The 17,205-nt window shown below is 39.8% G+C and overlaps 1 protein-coding gene across 1 annotated transcript in view; it reads right to left on the bottom strand.

Annotated features, from left to right (window-relative positions):
- Window positions 1–5,811: 5,811 nt before the first annotated feature.
- Window positions 5,812–17,205, bottom strand: part of pcdh15a (protocadherin-related 15a) — a 139,712-nt gene continuing 128,318 nt past the window's right edge. The window contains exons 32-35 of the mRNA XM_035663542.1: window positions 12,697–12,712; window positions 11,829–11,902; window positions 9,905–10,019; window positions 5,812–7,015 (exon numbers count right to left, since the gene is read on the bottom strand). Of these exons, the coding sequence (XP_035519435.1) occupies window positions 6,401–7,015; window positions 9,905–10,019; window positions 11,829–11,902; window positions 12,697–12,712 (820 nt within the window). The 3' untranslated portion in view covers window positions 5,812–6,400. The remainder of the gene's footprint in view (window positions 7,016–9,904; window positions 10,020–11,828; window positions 11,903–12,696; window positions 12,713–17,205) is intronic.

Genomic DNA, 17,205 nt, shown 5'->3' with positions numbered 1-17,205 from the left:
TTAATGCTGTGTGCAACTCTAAATTTATCCTTTAGACCTCCAGAATACATATCTGCAGTGGTTTTGAGCTCAGGTCAGGTGGCTAAAAGTGTTTGAATTTCACAAAATATGTGAATATGTAAATAAGAAAGCTTCTGGCTGAAACTGATATCACTGTTTTACCTGGGTGAAGACCAAAGATACTGACTCATAGTAGAGACTGTGGGCTTGTTTCAGTTCAATTCAAGTAAACCTCCGTTCTGTCCTTAACGATCCAATCTAAAGAACACAGTTCACACACACAAAATCTGTACTCCATCTTCTCTAATATCCTTGTCTGTAGTGACTATAATCCATGAGTTTTCTACACCCCTGCATCACTAGTCCCACAAAACACAGAAACAAAATAGACCTCTGGTACGGTTCTATTAAAGGTGCACATAAATCTGTTGCACTCCCCCCTATCAGGTCATCTGAACAGAATCTTATTAAAGCCAGATCAGCAATAAGAAAAGCAATGCTTCAGTTAGAGCAGTGGATCCCAACGCCTTTGGCTTGTGACCCATTAAAATGAAGCAATGTCTACTTTCAACTGTTCATCACCTGTTGTACATGTCTACTGATTGTTACCAGTTTAACCAAAGAGTATTAGGGAGTAAGAGTTTTTGTTTTATTTTAGTTTATTTATTTATTTATTTTTTTTACTTTTTAGAGGTTTGAAGGGGGAGAACTGATTCACAAACAAATTAGAAAAGAGTCCCTGTCCTGTTAATCACTCAGAGTCCCCTCAGATTTATCTTGCGACCCCTTGTGGAGATCTCGACCACTAGCTTTGAAACCCTTGAGATGATTTTTTATAAGACCCAGAGATGGATTTGTAATCATTTAGACAGATAGTCTCAACCTTTATATAATTCATAATATTCTTATACAAATATAAAACAGATTTCAGCTGAAGGTTTTTACATTTCACTGTTTAAAAATCCCTCATCTGCTCATCATTTTACAGCAGTGAAAGAATTTAGATCACTGGGAACAGCCTAGCATTTACAAGTTACACAGTAATCACATCACCCTGTATTGTACATGCGGTCTGCAACCCAACCCCAGAATCAGGAACACTACCAGCATGCATCTTGTTTACCATAAGAAAAATCCTCAAAGCCTCAGCTTCTTAATAATAAAAAAGACCTTCACCTCACTGTTTTGTTGTTTATCAAAGAAATGACCCCTACACCAGATGGTATGCTTGGCATAAACACTATTGCACAGCACCCTCTAATGTGGCTCCACTGTAATAACCAACCTGCGACCAGCCTCGGTCTCCCTTGCAGCACTGAACTATTCCCATCTGTCCCTGTGCCGGCTGCAGGGCAGACCTGATCTAGTTTAATGAGTAAAAAGCCAGAGTTCACAGAACAACAAAAATAATGACACACCACATGCATGACAAGAGCTGTAATTTCACCAGTAGCTGTTGTTTGCGCCCACAAAACATAGCATTTAGGTTCAGCATTATAAAATGTATGGTAATATAATATTTTTCTCTTGATTCCTTCCCTTCAGTTGTATTAATATCCACAACGGATTTAGTCAACAAATATGTGACCTCTAATTTTAAGACTGAAGTGGAGAAATGGATAATTTTATTTTGGAGCTAGGTTTAGGAGGAAACGCAGAGTCCTGCCCTCCAGGTCTGAGCATGCAATAAGCAATGGTGACGGATAGGTATTATGAGGAGTTTCTCCTGCCTCCGTTGGGGATTTGTGATAATCTCCTTTAGAATGAGTCATGGGTAGATTACCATATTGCCTGCTGTAGGCCAGGATATCCTATATAGGCTATGCTAATAGGTGAAACTCAGGAGGCTCGCCGGTGGACTTGGAATGAGAAGAGTGCTTACCTGTACCTGGGAAACACATTCCTGAGAGAGTGGAAACGGTATTAATGTATTAGCCACTCCTCTTGTACACACAGAAAATCAAATCTGCATGCTTATGTTATGGCTTCAGCTATCAAACACCTCTTTACACATTTATGACATTCAGTATTTACATGTGCTAAAAGTGTGGCTGCTGTGTTTGCTTTCATACACACGTACTCAGGAGTAAAGATCAACAAACACAAATCAAATAGTAATCCTAATACTGTGTCTACTCTGTGCACTATAATGCAAAGGCCCTGTAGTCTTTATGAGGACCCTTGATCAGTGCAGTATTTCTTTATATACAGTATTTGTTAGGTTCCCATGGCTTCTGAATCATCAGTGTTTCAAAATTGCAGCCTCAAAAAAATCGATGTGCCATTTCATTTTCTCGGGTACAGTTTGCCTGTGTAGCCGAGAAAATGATTCATAACCATGAGAGCAAAACATTCCTAAAATGTGATTATGTTTTTAAACATCAGTGATAATAACAGGAGTTATACTCTTTGTGATAGCATCATAAGTACGTAAGAAAACTTTTTTTACTGCAATAAGATGGAGTTATACAATGCAAAGAGGGAATCATTAGGCCACAGGGCTAATACATATCAGACTTCTGACACTTGTATATTTGAAAAAAGAAAAATCTGAATCTGAATTTCTATTGAGCTTATGTTCTTATTTTACATTCACTATGAATATTTGATTACAAGGTGATTTAATATTGATGCTTTTCTGTGAAGTTGCTCCCACTTCTTCTTCCTGTCAAATTGAATGTTAACATATCAGGAGCTATGTGGCTCTATCTGCTGCAGCAATACTACATCCTCAGCAAGCCAATGCATTTGTTAACTTGTTAGAGAGGCGTCAGGCACATTAGAATGCACGCGTGAGCTCGTTGCACTGATTAAACTAAGGGCCAGGAACAAGGCCTCGATAGGCCAATTAGATTCAGCAAACTGTCACAAACTAGTATAGAGATGGACCATGACCCTGTGCCATTGTTTGGTGCATATATTGCTCTGCTAACTTTGCAGACTCCCAGGCGTATGAATAATCACCCTCCATAAAACCTTTAGAGATTTATGAATCTCTGTGAAGTACAGCAGTATTTCCGTGTCATGATTTACATCCACAGGTCTATTACAGAATTACTGCTGCAGAAAATGGCTTCACATAAACACAAACTGTGGCAGAACCTGTTTTGCAGGATGTATAAATACATTTAAATGAACCCTGAGGTGAAGATTATATGAATGTATGTAAAAGGTGACTTAACAGACATGTATTTAAACCAAAATCTTTGAGATTATTACTTTAAAATATTGGATTGTTACTTCTAAAAGACCTAATAACTTAATGTCTTTTATTAGGTTAAGATGTGTTAGTTCATTTGATCTCATTTCACTTTAAGATACCTGTTCTAGACTGTGATGTGTCTCTTGCCTATACAAACCTCTGGTATGACAGATAACCTAACTGTGGTAACAGTGAACAATAATGAAACTGCAGAATTTTCTGTGTGCAGCATGATCTTGAGACGGTCTTTTTTATATAAATATTAAATGCAAATGAGAAGTAAATCCCATTTGAGGATACATTGGATTGTGGGTTCTCTCAAACCAAATATCCAGTCCCTCAGGGTGTGTCCATTCTTAATGCTTTAACTGAATCTACTAACTCAACTGATCAGGATGAAGAATGAAAAAAAAGGCTTGGGACATAATCCTGTAACAGACCGAAATGCTTAGTAGAAACGCTCCCATTATTTGTTGGGTGAACTTTAATCCAATTCATCAGGAGAGTATTCCAAAAAGAGATCTGGCGAAGTTTGTCCTTGTGTTTGAGTAGATGAGGGCACAGGATGCATTTTCATCTCTGTTGCTAATTATTTTTCTTGGAATACACGCTCATTTTAAGACTTTGTTAAATAGACCATGCAACATAAGTTTTATGAGAAAATTGCCAAAAACAGCACGAGGTATTGAGCCCCATCTGCCCTGAAGAGGGTTTGAGATAGTTCCTGTGAGTGTGCATGCAGAGCGAAGCGGGTGGCTCTTGATAGACAGTGAACACTAGAGAGACCCTTGTCTTGTCTGTGCAGATCAAAAAAGCAATCCACACACGTCACACATCACACATTTAGCAGTTGAAAAAGACCCAACTGACAATTAACACAGGCTCATCATTAAGCCTTTTTGCAGGTCTTGCTTCCATTTTTTCTTTTTCCATCAGCATAGTGCGGTAAAGGTTTGTTTTGATCCTTTAGGACACCAGGCTTGTTGTGGTGGGAACAAGGTTCCCTCCTGACCTATTTTCTGAGCAGCTTTTCAAGATGCTTCACTCTGGCATTCAGCTCCTGCTCCTTTCTGAACTCCAGCTGCCAAAGAACTCTGTGAACTTGATTGGCATTTTCACGGTTTGATTGACTGCAGGACACTTTTTGTAAATGTCATTCTGGATGTGTTAGATGTGTCAATCTCTGATAAAACAAGAAACAAATGAAGACAATGTGCTTGAGATTTCCATTGCCTTTTTGGTTACAATCACTGCCATCTTTGAAACACAATAAAATATATAATATATATATGTATTTTATTTTTTGCCCTTTATGTTGACAGGTGAGAAACTGGGCTCAAGAAGAGTGTCAGTTTCTCAGACTTTGCGGCATACTTCCCACTGCTTTTTAGAGATACTGTAGCTATCCATATCCCCATGTTTGGTGACCTGTCATTGCTCTTCTCCAGTGTGAAAGCCCACTGCACAGAGAAGGCCTCATTCTGACAGACCTCTCTCTGCAGACATTGTATTTTTATGAGCTTACTGCTGAGTTCTACTGCTGTGTGCTGCCTTATATTCAACTTTCATTTTCAATATGCAATTCAACTGTATCTTTATAACCCCAAACATCCTTCACATTGTCATAAAGGCACACAATGATGTAGGCTACTTTAATATTTGTATACTTGAGAGGTGCTATCTACACTGCCCATGTTGCTAAAGCACCAACACTGCATTACGTAATAACTTCCATTGTGTAATAAGTCAATTTGTAACAATCTCCTGAATTTTGCAATAAACAGCCTGAACCCAACATGTAATACATTTGCAACAAATTATTAAATATTGTGGTTGCCACTGCAAAACGTTGGAGTTGCACTTTTTTATGAACTGCATTTTGAATAAGCTGAAGCTTTTTGATGGTCTTTTGGTGACTGCAGTCAACCCTATTATTAGCATAGAAATATTAGCATGAATGAGTTTTTTCAGGTCAGCCTTTGACATAAAGTCCCTGAGTTTGGCTGTATTTGTAAGACGGTAACAAGCTGATTTTATTTCTGCTTTTATATGGTTATTTACTACTAAGATCAGCCTCAAATAACGCCAAACAGGACACCACCACCGAATTTAAGTCATATAATAAGGTAATAATTTACACAACACAAGGAAATGTATTACATATTGCCTGCATGTAGGTGAGTTATTAAATAATGCAGCCTTATTACATAATGTGTTGTTACACACCTAGATTTTCAAGATAGGGTGAAGTGGCAGAAATAGTCAAAGCCTCCAATTATACTTCACACATTAAAATAGGTTAGAACTTTATTGTTTTAATCTGGTACATTTTTTGGTAGTCCATTTCACCCCGTATGGGGTCCTGATGTGTCGTTAATAAATTATCATGAACAGAGTAAATCTGCATGATGTAAAGGGGTTGGAAATACCACATTCTGTAGTTACAAATGTCCATATAAAAACACTATGGTCATACTGTCATATTTCACTGTTGAAATACAGCAATGACAGTCTTGTGGGTACTATATTATGTCTTTAATGTCATATGTTAGATTCTCCATCTCTGTTAGATACAAAATAGACAAAAATAATTTTATATATTTTTCAGAAATTTTCAAAAACATTGTCAAGTGATCACAACATAAAATAATCAATGACAATCTTAATTATTTGCAAGTAAAATGCTATTAGCAAAATAAATTTCTTTTACTTCATCATAGACTATATAATCACAATTTCTTCATATGTTCACTGTGATTTCTCTGTAAATATTTTTAACATCATAGTGAAATGAATGACAATCTCTGTGTGATCTGTTTTCGAGATTAAAAAACAAACAAACTGAAGCTGAGAAAAGAAAGCAAAACATGGAATCACTCAATAAAAGAGGCCCGTCTTCTGTGTTGAATAAAGAGTTAAAATTACAGACAAGCACGGTGCACATAAAATTTCATATTTCTTTGAGGCACTCATTGCCTTGCAGCTCTATGTTCCCAACTGTAATAGCCCTGTCGGTGATAAATTCTCGGTACAAGTAAGCTTTAACATATCATGGTTAAATAAATCACCTGTCATGGACAGTGATCAGAGCTTATCCAGTTGAGGCACAATCATTTTTTTATGATCATTTTCTAAACAAAAGCAACATGATAAAGATTGGAACATAACAAAAAGGAAATTAATTTTCTGCATGGCCAGTCAGAGTTTTGTCATTGGTATGTGCAGGCTGTTCCAGGGTCCCATCCATAACTCCTCCTCGTCTGATAATGTGTGGTCACTGTGGGACTCCAGTGTCTCCCTACTGTCCTTGTGGTTGTCAACAGAAGTCTCTTGCTCCTCGTTGACACATGAGCCACTGCTGTTTCTGTCAATCAAAGTCTTGGCAATATTGGTTTTGGACCCAAAACTTCTAAGATCTGTGATGGTGGATCCCAGGGAGCCACAAGAGGACCGAGTGTTGAGGTTGACGTCCACATTAGAGGGAACACATGTACCTGTTCCATTTTCTGTGTTGTTTCCTGTGCCCTCAATGCTAATAATTGGAGGGGGTTCTTCATGAGTCACACCCAACTTGTCAAGTTTTTTAAAATGCTTACCGAGCCGGCACGGAGAGCCTATTTTCAAGTTGTTTGGGTGGGGTGGCCGCCTAGTTCGGACGATAGTGCCATTCTGTGCGAGGTAGATGTTCCCGTTGATGTTGCTGTGGCTGTTGGGTAACCTGTTCCGCTGGGTCTCTGTGGTGCTCTCCTCTCCTGTGGAGCTGGTCTCATTCTCCCGATCTACCACCAACTTAATCCGCTTCTTTTTCCCAGGCTGAGGAGGAGAGAAGGGGTCAAGGTCAATATATATATATTTTTTTCAGAAGGTACACTAGAGTTTCACTGAAAAAAACCCCCCAAAACAAACACAGCAGATAGGGTTGTACACCGAGTATCCAGATCATGGTATTAACAAGAAATTCTCGCCATAATTTACTCCCTTGTCTCAGGAAAAATACAAAAAGATGTTTTTGAATTCATGGTCAAGTAAATTTGATGAGTTGTGACTCAAACAAAGATGCCTTCCTCACAGATCCAACCATAAAATGCTGTTATTATTGTAATATACTACTAAAGAATTTTCATACTATTAACAAATGTCTGATAATATTTTTGGAAAATAATTTTTCTATTTTAAGATCAAGTATCAGTTCTGTGTTAGAACTGAATTCATGGCGAGAAATCTTGGTTTTCTACTATATGGTAAAGAGAAATACTTTATAATACTAAAAAGTAATAATTTCAACAGGAAACATTCAGTCAAGGCAGAAAATATGGCAAAATGCAAAATTCTCACAGCAGAAACAAGAGCATAGTGTTATATTTACAGTAAGGGCCTAAAAACACACTCAGAAAACAACAAAGAGAAGAACAAGTCAAGCACAAGTGAGAAAGAGAGCAAAACTGATATTTTGCAGCAGGAAACCACCAAAGTTCTCCTTGCTAAGGGTAGATGAGGAAAAAGTGGACGTTTGAAACACACTGTAGTGGAAAGCAATATTTCTTCACTCCCATGCAAGGGTAATTGATTTTATTCACTCTTACTTCACAGTGGACAATATATCTGTCTAGAAGGCAGTTGAGCTTCCTCCAGACCCTGAATCAGCATCTTCTGTGTCTCCTGACTCCTTCGACGCATCTGATCTTGAGCCACTGGCTGAAGTTTTGTCAGAGGAGATAGCATCCTCGTCCACCTCAGTGATAGGGGACAGTCCGCCGTATGTTTCTTCAGAGCTGTACGGGGGACTAGCGTAGGGGGCAGAAGGCCCAGGGTCTTCAGATGCCACACTGGACCTCTTTGATGATGCTTCATCACTGAGCTCACTGGCTGACTGGCTGCTCTCGTCAGCTGATTCTTCCTCATCCTCTTCTTCGCTCTCCTCTGTGATTGTGTCCTCAGATCCACGGCTCAGGATGGACTTTTGGGAACTCCGACTGCCACTGGTGGCCCGGGAACTCGCTGAACTCTCCACGCTGTGCAGGGAACTCTGGTCTGTCATCTGACTGCCAGATGAAGGCCCTCCACCAGACTCTGACCCAGACGCTGTCCTCTGGCTGGACCCACGAGAGGAAAAGCCTTCACCTCCTGACCCTGACTCTGCCTCGCTTGCCGTCCCTGTCCCTGACTCGGCCTCACTGAGTTCTTCATTGGACTTCTCTGAGGTTACTGCGCTTCCTGATGATTTGGTTCTCTGTGATGACCTAACACTTGAGCCAGATAAAGATGCAGCGCTTCCACTGCCAGTACCACTCCCACTCCCACTCCCACTGCGACTCCCACTGTCACTCCCACTGCCACTGCCACTGCCACTGCCACTGCCACTGCCACTGCCACTGCCACTGCCACTCCCACTCCCACTGCCACTACCACTACCACTACCACTACCACTCACGCCTGAAGCGCTGCTCTCCCTGCTGGCCTCAGTAGCTGATGATTTCATGGAAGAGCGGGCAGAAGAGGCACTTTCTCGAGTGCTCCCTGAGGCCTCTTCCTCCTCAGACTCTTCATCAGAGTCTCTCTCTGTTCCTGAACCCTTTTCTGTACTTGTTTCCTTCTCTGTTCCCGTCCCTGTTCCTGATTCTGTTTCTTTCTCGGAATCTGACTCTTTTTCGGACTCTGACTCTTTCTCTGTTTCTGACTCTTTCTCTGTAACCGATGACTTCTCTGACTCTGATTCTCTTTCAGTCCCCGACTCTTTCTCACTGACAGATTCCTTCTCAGTTTCCTCCCCTTCAGATTTGGACTTGCCTTCCTCATCAGAATCGCCCAGCTCTTCATCAGGCTCCTCCTCTGAGTCCACAGTGCTCTCATTGGCATCATCCCGGTCTAAATCTACTTTCAGATAATCTCTGTCAACACTGCTTCTCTCAGATTCCTCATCAGAGCCTTTCTCCTTACTGCTTCCACTTGCACCTGCTTCTGGCTCACTTTCTGTCACACTAATAGACACTTTAGACTTCTTATCATCCTCACTGGCTGCTTGTGAGGCCTCCTCGTCTTTCTCGCTGCCTGTGGCTGAGCCACGACTCACACTACTCTGTGACTTCCTCCGGATCTGTAACTTGTTGCCTAAGTTAATTTTCTTCAAAACTTTGCCAAGCCGGCTGCGGGTATCAGACTTGCTGTCGATTGGTCCCGTAAGGGCTGGTCCGTCGGTCAGACTCTCCTGGCTGTCAATTCGGCGGGCTGACATCAGTTTGGCGTAATCTTTGTCTTTCTTCCCGGCACCAAACATCTTGAACATCTTGGCTTTTTTCCATGGAGACTGGCCAGAAGGACCAGCATCAGATGGCTGTTCTCCTCCCTTGCTGGCTGCCAGGAGTTTGCTGAGTTTCATGACAGACTTCAGTTTCTTGGCAGCCTTAGAAGGCTCGCCCTCCGCTGCTGGCTCAGCTTGTTCGATTTCATCCTCTGGCGGCACATCCCTAAATGCAACCCGCTTGGGTGGACCTCCACCCCGCATGCCGCCACGGCCCCTGCCTCTGCCTCGGCCCTAAGACAGTCATATTTAATTTAGCAACCTTTTGTGATGAAAAAGCCACAATGTTGGAATGTCACCAAGGGCTGACACTGCTCTTTCAATAATACAATGGACAAACAACCAATTAAGGCAATAATTATTGACATTATCTTTGAAAATTTACATCTAAGGAAGGGTAATACCTCAGGGCCATGAGGACTGTAGTAATACCCATCATCCTCCATGATCACCTCTCCATATTCATCATACATGGGAGTAATTAGCCTCCTCCGACTGCCGTACTGAGGAAGGTCATACCTGAGAAATAGAGTCATACAAAATATGAAAAATAATACAGTGTTTGGAATTACTGTGGACTCCTTTGACAATTTATGATAGATTGAATAATTAGTTAAATCAAAATAAACCGTAAAGGCATCAGCAAAGATTATTAGTTTTTAAAAATGTATTCATCTACATTCTGTACGATAAAACGACACAAGCAAATGCTTTCAAACAACATACCTTCTCCATCGTATTAGGTTATCCTTTAACATAGCGAGTACTGTCAAAAATGGCTAGGCATAAATATCACTGCCAGAATCATAAAATCCCAACTTTTTTTTATTTTTAACTCCTTCTCCTAAATCTTCCACTATTCTAACAGTCTTGCCCCATTCATTGCTGCTTTTGCTTTTTTTTTGTAGTAGCAATATCTTTGATCAGATATGCAGTAATTGCTGTAGTGATTTGCTGCTCTTCCTAGAAATCACTTGGCAAGTTTGGAGAGATATAATAGAGAGAAAAAACATTCAGACAGCTTTTACAAAAATAAATATAGCAGAGTACATATTTATGCTGAGATGAGAACCAGTGGAGTAAAAAGTATTGAATAAAAGCCCATTAAAACACTTTAAAACTGATAAAATCAGTTAAAAACTCAATTGTGCTGTTTTGTTTTAAATTCAGGAGCAGGTTTGGCTACATTGCTTTTATCAGGGGAGTGTTAAATGAGACTATCCAACCACACTCCCTACCAAAGAAAGCAGAATACACTGTTTTATTTCTTCTTCAAATGGAAGATAAAGATATTTAATTATGTTTCTATTGCTTGGTTGTTTCAGAGTTGATGGCCAAATATACAGATCATTGATATTGAACATGTGAATTATTCTTCTTGCTCAAAAATATTTAATCAGAGAGGAGCCTAAACAAAAGAGGCTGATGGCAATTTGTGTCACTACCTTCTGAACATATGCTCTGAGGACCATACGGTCGGCTGATTGCTGGATTAAAAGCTTGACCGCCGTTAAAGTGTGCCCCTCAGTGCAAATAGAAACAGATCAAAGGCATCCATTCACAGCGATGATACACTCATTTGCAATAGTAACTTTTACAATGAACTTTGTGACATGCCAGTAAAATGTAATTACAGCCTGTTGCAAATCAAGGCCAGTGTGAGTCAGACTCAGTGAGCAACAGCTGAGGTAATTAGAGTCAGTAAAGATGACAGGTAGGTCAGTGAGCAACACAGAGGTAATTACAAAACTTAATTTCAATATGGACAGTTTTTAACATTTGTCACATTTCCTTCCAGCGATTTGAGCCTGTAAGGTGCAAAAAGCTTCTCTCTCTTTTGATAAAATTGCAGCGTAATTCCCTAGATAGGTGCAAGTCACCTGCCATAGAGAGGGAGCGCTTAATGAATAACAATTTCTTAGCAGCTGTTACAGCTTTGAGTTCCATGTTTTTCCTCTTTAGACCATATGGGCAATGTAACTAGCAAACCAGAACACTGTCTAGCCAATAAACCATGGGAAAACACTCTCAGGTTCCCAACTCAAGGCGGCATAATTGATCTCATTTGATGGGAGTAGAGAGGGTAAACGCTTGGATGGTATGTACTGCTGAAAGGGCAGCATAAGTTATGCTCATCATTTTATTCTGAACTTCTTTAAAAAGCTCTCAACCCCCAAGGACCTAAGTACTGGGAGCTGGAAGGCAAGGTTGTGATAAATAAGCCCTAACGATGTAATTTTTTAACTTTAAATGAACCGATGGAGATCAGCTCCATGGATTTAAGTAAGACTGATGAGAGATGAGACAGTCCGTGGGCTGCATGCTCACCCTTGGTCGTAATTATAGTAGTCCTGCGTGTAGTAGTCCTGGCCTGGATCGATACCTGACTCCATGGAGAGTTCCTGCATTTCATAGAGGGAGAGAGAGAAATTACTCAGCATTCCTTGGAGAAAAACAGAAAAAGAAGAAGAGCAGCAGCAGCAGCATACAGGGTGAGTATACAGCAGTATGACTACAATCCCTGTGAGTTAAGGAAAGCAGGAGTGTTTCTACCTCAGGTCTCAGAAGAGATGGCCTCAGCAGTTGCTGTTGCTGCCAAAGATTAGTACAGAAGAAGGATAAGGTAATGGAAGGAAGGGACGGTCAGGAGACACACAAACATAAGGAAGAGTTCACTCTACACACCTCTCTTATGTTTATTGCTAAGTCTGTTATAAACCATGGAAGAGGGTTGATAAAATATCCAATAATTAATATGGAAAAAAAGCAAGGAAAAAGAGGGAAGAGGTTAACCGAACAATTGCAATTACGTGCAACAAAAAAATGTAATATCCTGCGTATGTCGACAGTTCACAGATTTTTTGAAGGTGACAAAGACTTTAATGTCAAACATTGTCAAGCAATTTGTTTGGTCCCTGATTGTTATTTTTTTCATCTGAGGAGAACAACTCACCCAAATGCTTATCTGCTGTTTGACAGGAACATTGGAGAATACAACAGACTTTCGAATCGAACCTGAACTGTAATGTCAGTGTCAGAAGTCCTATCACTGGGATCTCATCTTAATCTCATTCAGTGTTTCCATCAAGTGAATTGTAGATAAGAATAATAGGATATAAGCTGCCTCAAGCTCAAGAGTGACAAAATGTCTCAGCACAACAAAAAGATAAAAACAAATCACAACAGAAATGCTTACCTGTCTGCCTCGCCTGCTGTGTGGTGCAGAAAGGAGGGAATAAGACAAATAATGAATATGGATTGACAGCAATATTTCAAGTGCTTTCAGATAAATTAAATGTTAAGTCTACAGGACTAGCTTGTCTACATTCTGCTGACCAGTGAGGAAATTGCAGCTTTACTTACTGTGCATTTTCATGTCTTAAATTACAGTGTAGCAGACCTCAGTTCAGTTTTAAAAAGGGTGCCTAAGGCCACAATGTTATCATGCTGGTGTGGGCTGTTTTCCCCCCCGTTATCTCATCCAAACAGAGAGAAAAAGAAATACAATAAATGCAAATATCAAAGAGGCTGGGAAGATTGGAATTTGAAAAAGTCAGTGTTTATACAGACATATCTAGAGCATCTCCTAGCAGATATGAAAAGGACATTGTGAATCAGGGAGGAATTACTGACTCAAAGAAAGTTAATAAAATTGTCTTCGGTTGTCACGTCATAATGTGCCATTTTCTTTCAAAAGACAGCAATGTTTTTTAGCTAAATTGAAGCAAGTAAATCACAGGAATTTCACTCTATCAGACACATAAAAAACAACTCAGAGCTGCTCCTGAAGACAACAGTGCAGTGCATTCGGTACAAGTCAATGAGAAACGGCGAGTAATGTAGCAGCCCAACTGAAACCTCCAGGTTCACAAGCGTACAACTGTAACCTGTCTGGGCCCATAAATAATGACGACTTTCACACTCAGATTTATGGCCAAGCAATGATGTGAGCTTCCTCGGGAGGGCTGTAATCTGTTATTATGGGCAGGGACCAGGGGACAGGGCAGAGCCATATGGCCACACCTCCCAGGCAGAGGGGATGATGGGAGTGGGATCTGATGGATGACCTCTTGGCTTGGCTGCTGGCTACTGCTGCTTCATACAACATCAAGAAAAATGGCCCAGTGGACAGCAGCCATAGGAAGTTTGCACAAGAGGGGACTTGGGGAAAGATGGGTGATAAGGTAATGTTGCAGAAAAAGAGCTGAGAGGTGAGCTCGACAAGACTTGAATACTGATGAACCCAGTGTATTATATCTATATTTTTTAAGGTAATCTTGGTTTCACACATAACTTACATTTTTTATTGCATATTTCTATATAGAAGTAATAAAAATAGGTCTTTTTATTCTGCTGCCACAAATATATTAACCAACAAAATAAAGCTCATTGTAGGAGAAATCAGAAGTACTTTGACATTCTGTGAAATATCCTTATCCTTGTCGGGAGTTAGATGAGAAGATTGATACCACCCAGACTGAAAGTGGTATTGATCTTCTCACCTAACTCTCCATACAAAAACGAATAAGCGTATTTTGCGTACTGTTGAACTATTCCTGGAACACATAATGTAGTATGTGGTGTAAGAGCAGGTGGATGATTTCATACAACAAAGGATCTCTCTGATCAGCATTTTGTGCATACATAATGTAAATAGTTTTTTGTACACCCTTTGCTCTGAAAATGGTCTATGGTTTTAAAATTTATACCTAAAACATACTTTGTCTCTCCCGTCTGGCAGTGAGTTTAATTACACAAATGTGTGCTAATATCTCCAATGAGGAACAGCTACACCATTGCTTATCCGTGTTTGTCCTTTCCGTCAACCACTGTAAACCTTTCTCTTTTTTATTTGGAGCATCAGAAACTTTTTTTGGATGCTTTCTACCATACTCATAGTTGCTGTAGCCCACTCCGTAACAGCGTTTGCTCTCTTCTTCAGCTCTGGCAAAACTATCATTGCTGGCTGAAGTAAACTGCATCACTGTGCCTGTGCAGGAATGTCCCCACAGACACCAGATTAAAAAACTCGAAATACTATGAAATACAGAGAGATTTACCTGGCAGTAATAGGCTTAATCAGCTTTGTGTGAACTCAAGGGCTTGAATGTAACCAATGTTCACTCATATGAAGTTAAATCCCGCACTCCAGCTTTAAGTTTGCCTAAATTTTAGTCGCAACATTTCATTAGAAAGGTGCTCTGAAATAAAGTTTAGAACTACTTTAATTGTTCAAACACTTTAATTCTGTTCTCATTGTTCACATTTTCATATTACTGCAATCAATCATCAGTCGGGACACAGAAGAGTTTGATAAAACCAGTTGTAAAAATGGAATATAAAGAATACCATCCATTAAGGCTTTTTGCTCTTTGGGTTGAAAAAAACAGCATGTGAGCTGATAGCCTTTTTACAAAAGAGATTACCCCATGTAGTGAACATGGAATACAGAATTAGCAGGCCTTCGATCTGCCCATCAGGGGAACGTGTGATGAATCAAACATAACATTGCTCTGGAAGGGAGGCATGCTAAGACCATTTGCCCTAGGGCATGCAGGGTGAAACAAACACATGAAGGGTATGTGGGAGAAGGACATAAAGGAGTGGAAGTGAAAAACCTGAGCACAGAAATAAAAAGGAAGCGAGAGGAGACAAAAGCCGCATTGCAATGAGTGTAAAGAAGGTAATAGAATCTCCCGAGAACCACGAGGAAAGATTAACAAGAAGGGACCAAGGATTGGAAAGTATTAGAGCTAACTACAATGGGAGAGGAAGTGGGAGAGAGGATCACGGACAAATGGGAGAAGCAGAAGGTCAGAAGGATGGAAAAGGAAAGGAGAAGGTAACAGTAGTTGACAGTCTCACAGGCAGCGGCCCTGGTTAACGATTGATTGGTTCTCTAATTAGCCTTTTCCAGTGTGCAGCCAAACATCACAGTGACTACTTTATCATGCTGGTAGGATCTCTGCAGACATGTGAACAGACAAATCCCCCAGAGGTTAGCTCTCTTCATTCAACATCAGCCTGCCAGTGAACGCAGTCGATGTTATAACCAATTTTTCAACCAACATGGGGAAATGTTTTCACTTAGAAGTGCCAGGCCCTGTCAAGTCTGCATTCAACTGTATTACATTTAAATGAAAGGATTTCTCGTAGCCTGCCTCAGTATAATATCCAATAAGTTTAATTTCATGTAATGTTGGTTTCGGTATATATAGTTCTAGATTTGTTTTTGGTTATGTGTATATTATCTACTGTTCCCTTGCTTTGTGGCTGTGTATCCCTCATCACTGTATGTATTTCCTGTAAAATACAACTAAAAATGAAGTCATATTTTATGTGAGCTCAAAAGGTCCAGTGTGTAACATTTAGGAGGATCTATAGGCAGAGATGGAATACAATATTCACAGGTAGATAATTGGTGTATAATCACCTGAAAATAAGCATCTACAGTTTAGACTGTCAAATAAATGTTTTTCACGAGTTTCATGGCCACTGTAGTTTTTCTTACATGCTTGGAAGGTTGAGCTGTATTCAAATGTTTGCAATCTGTAACTTCCTACACACTGGTCCTTTAGGTCACCGCAACAACTTTATGAATATGTTTCATCAACCAATATGTGATCATCATTCCTGAATACTTATAAGCTAACTTACTTACAGCTTATTTCATAGAATTTGCATACCTTTGGGAAATTCTTAACAGTTATGGTAATTCTCCCTCATTTGAAAAAAACGTCTAACATTTAAATTTTTTCTTCTGCCTAATTTGGATTCTGCATGAAGCAACAGCATCCTAAATGTTTATGCTCTTATCTTTGTGAAGAAGTAAAAGAACAACTTCGAAAATCAGCAATATGCAGCCAGTAAATTGTGGGAAATAGACCCCAGGGTCATGGGATTTATATAGTTTGGGGTTTAGTAATTTAATTAAAGTAGCTTTGGTTATGACATTTTAATGTTAAGATTCTGAACTGAAATAACATACTTAATGTTATAACATGATGAAATTACTAATTTGCTAACTCTGGGCTAAAACACTATCATATGTCTCTTAGCGGTCCAGATAATTCAAATATTGAAATGAACTGATACCGTACATGCAAGCCTATTTTATGTTCTAATGCAAGCCTGTAAGCATATTGTACAGTCAATGTGGCAGAGCTGAGCACATTTCTTGGCAGGTGACACTAAAATTGGATTTCCACACAAAGTATTAAGTAAAAAAGCATTTTTCTTTGAAAAAACTCACACAGTCAAAATTCTTTGACTTTGCTAAAGCTTATATAAAATACTACTAACTGTGCAAAAAAATAAAAAGTATTTAGAAACAACAGAAAACAGACATGGAGATTTATAAATGGGAATAATGAGAGTATGGAGACAAAGAGATACAGTCAGAACGCTGTGGACTGAGAGGAAAACTGTTCACTGAGCTCAGCAGCGTTTGGGCTGTTCGAGTTCAATTGGTTTGTCTGCTGAACCTCTGCTGCCATGTTCACTTGACTTGTTTCATTTTCAGCACAGTTCATACTTGTTGTTGAGTTGATTTGGACTACAGAGCTGGAGTTGGTTGGTTTTGGCGTGCTCTGCTCATCCCAGGGATCAGAGCTTTGCTGTTGGTTAGCACCCTCTGATTCTTCAGTCACTTGCGGTTTCTTGTTAAACTTGGGCACCTTGCAATTTTTGTCTACTTGGCTGTACA

The sequence above is a fragment of the Morone saxatilis genome, unplaced genomic scaffold (genome assembly GCF_004916995.1).
Source record: "Morone saxatilis isolate NCDOM2014 unplaced genomic scaffold, NCSU_SB_2.0 Contig19, whole genome shotgun sequence".
Lineage (NCBI taxonomy): Eukaryota > Metazoa > Chordata > Actinopteri > Moronidae > Morone > Morone saxatilis.
The sequence above is the reverse complement of the archived record's forward strand: the minus strand, read 5'-3'. Positions and strand labels throughout refer to the sequence as shown.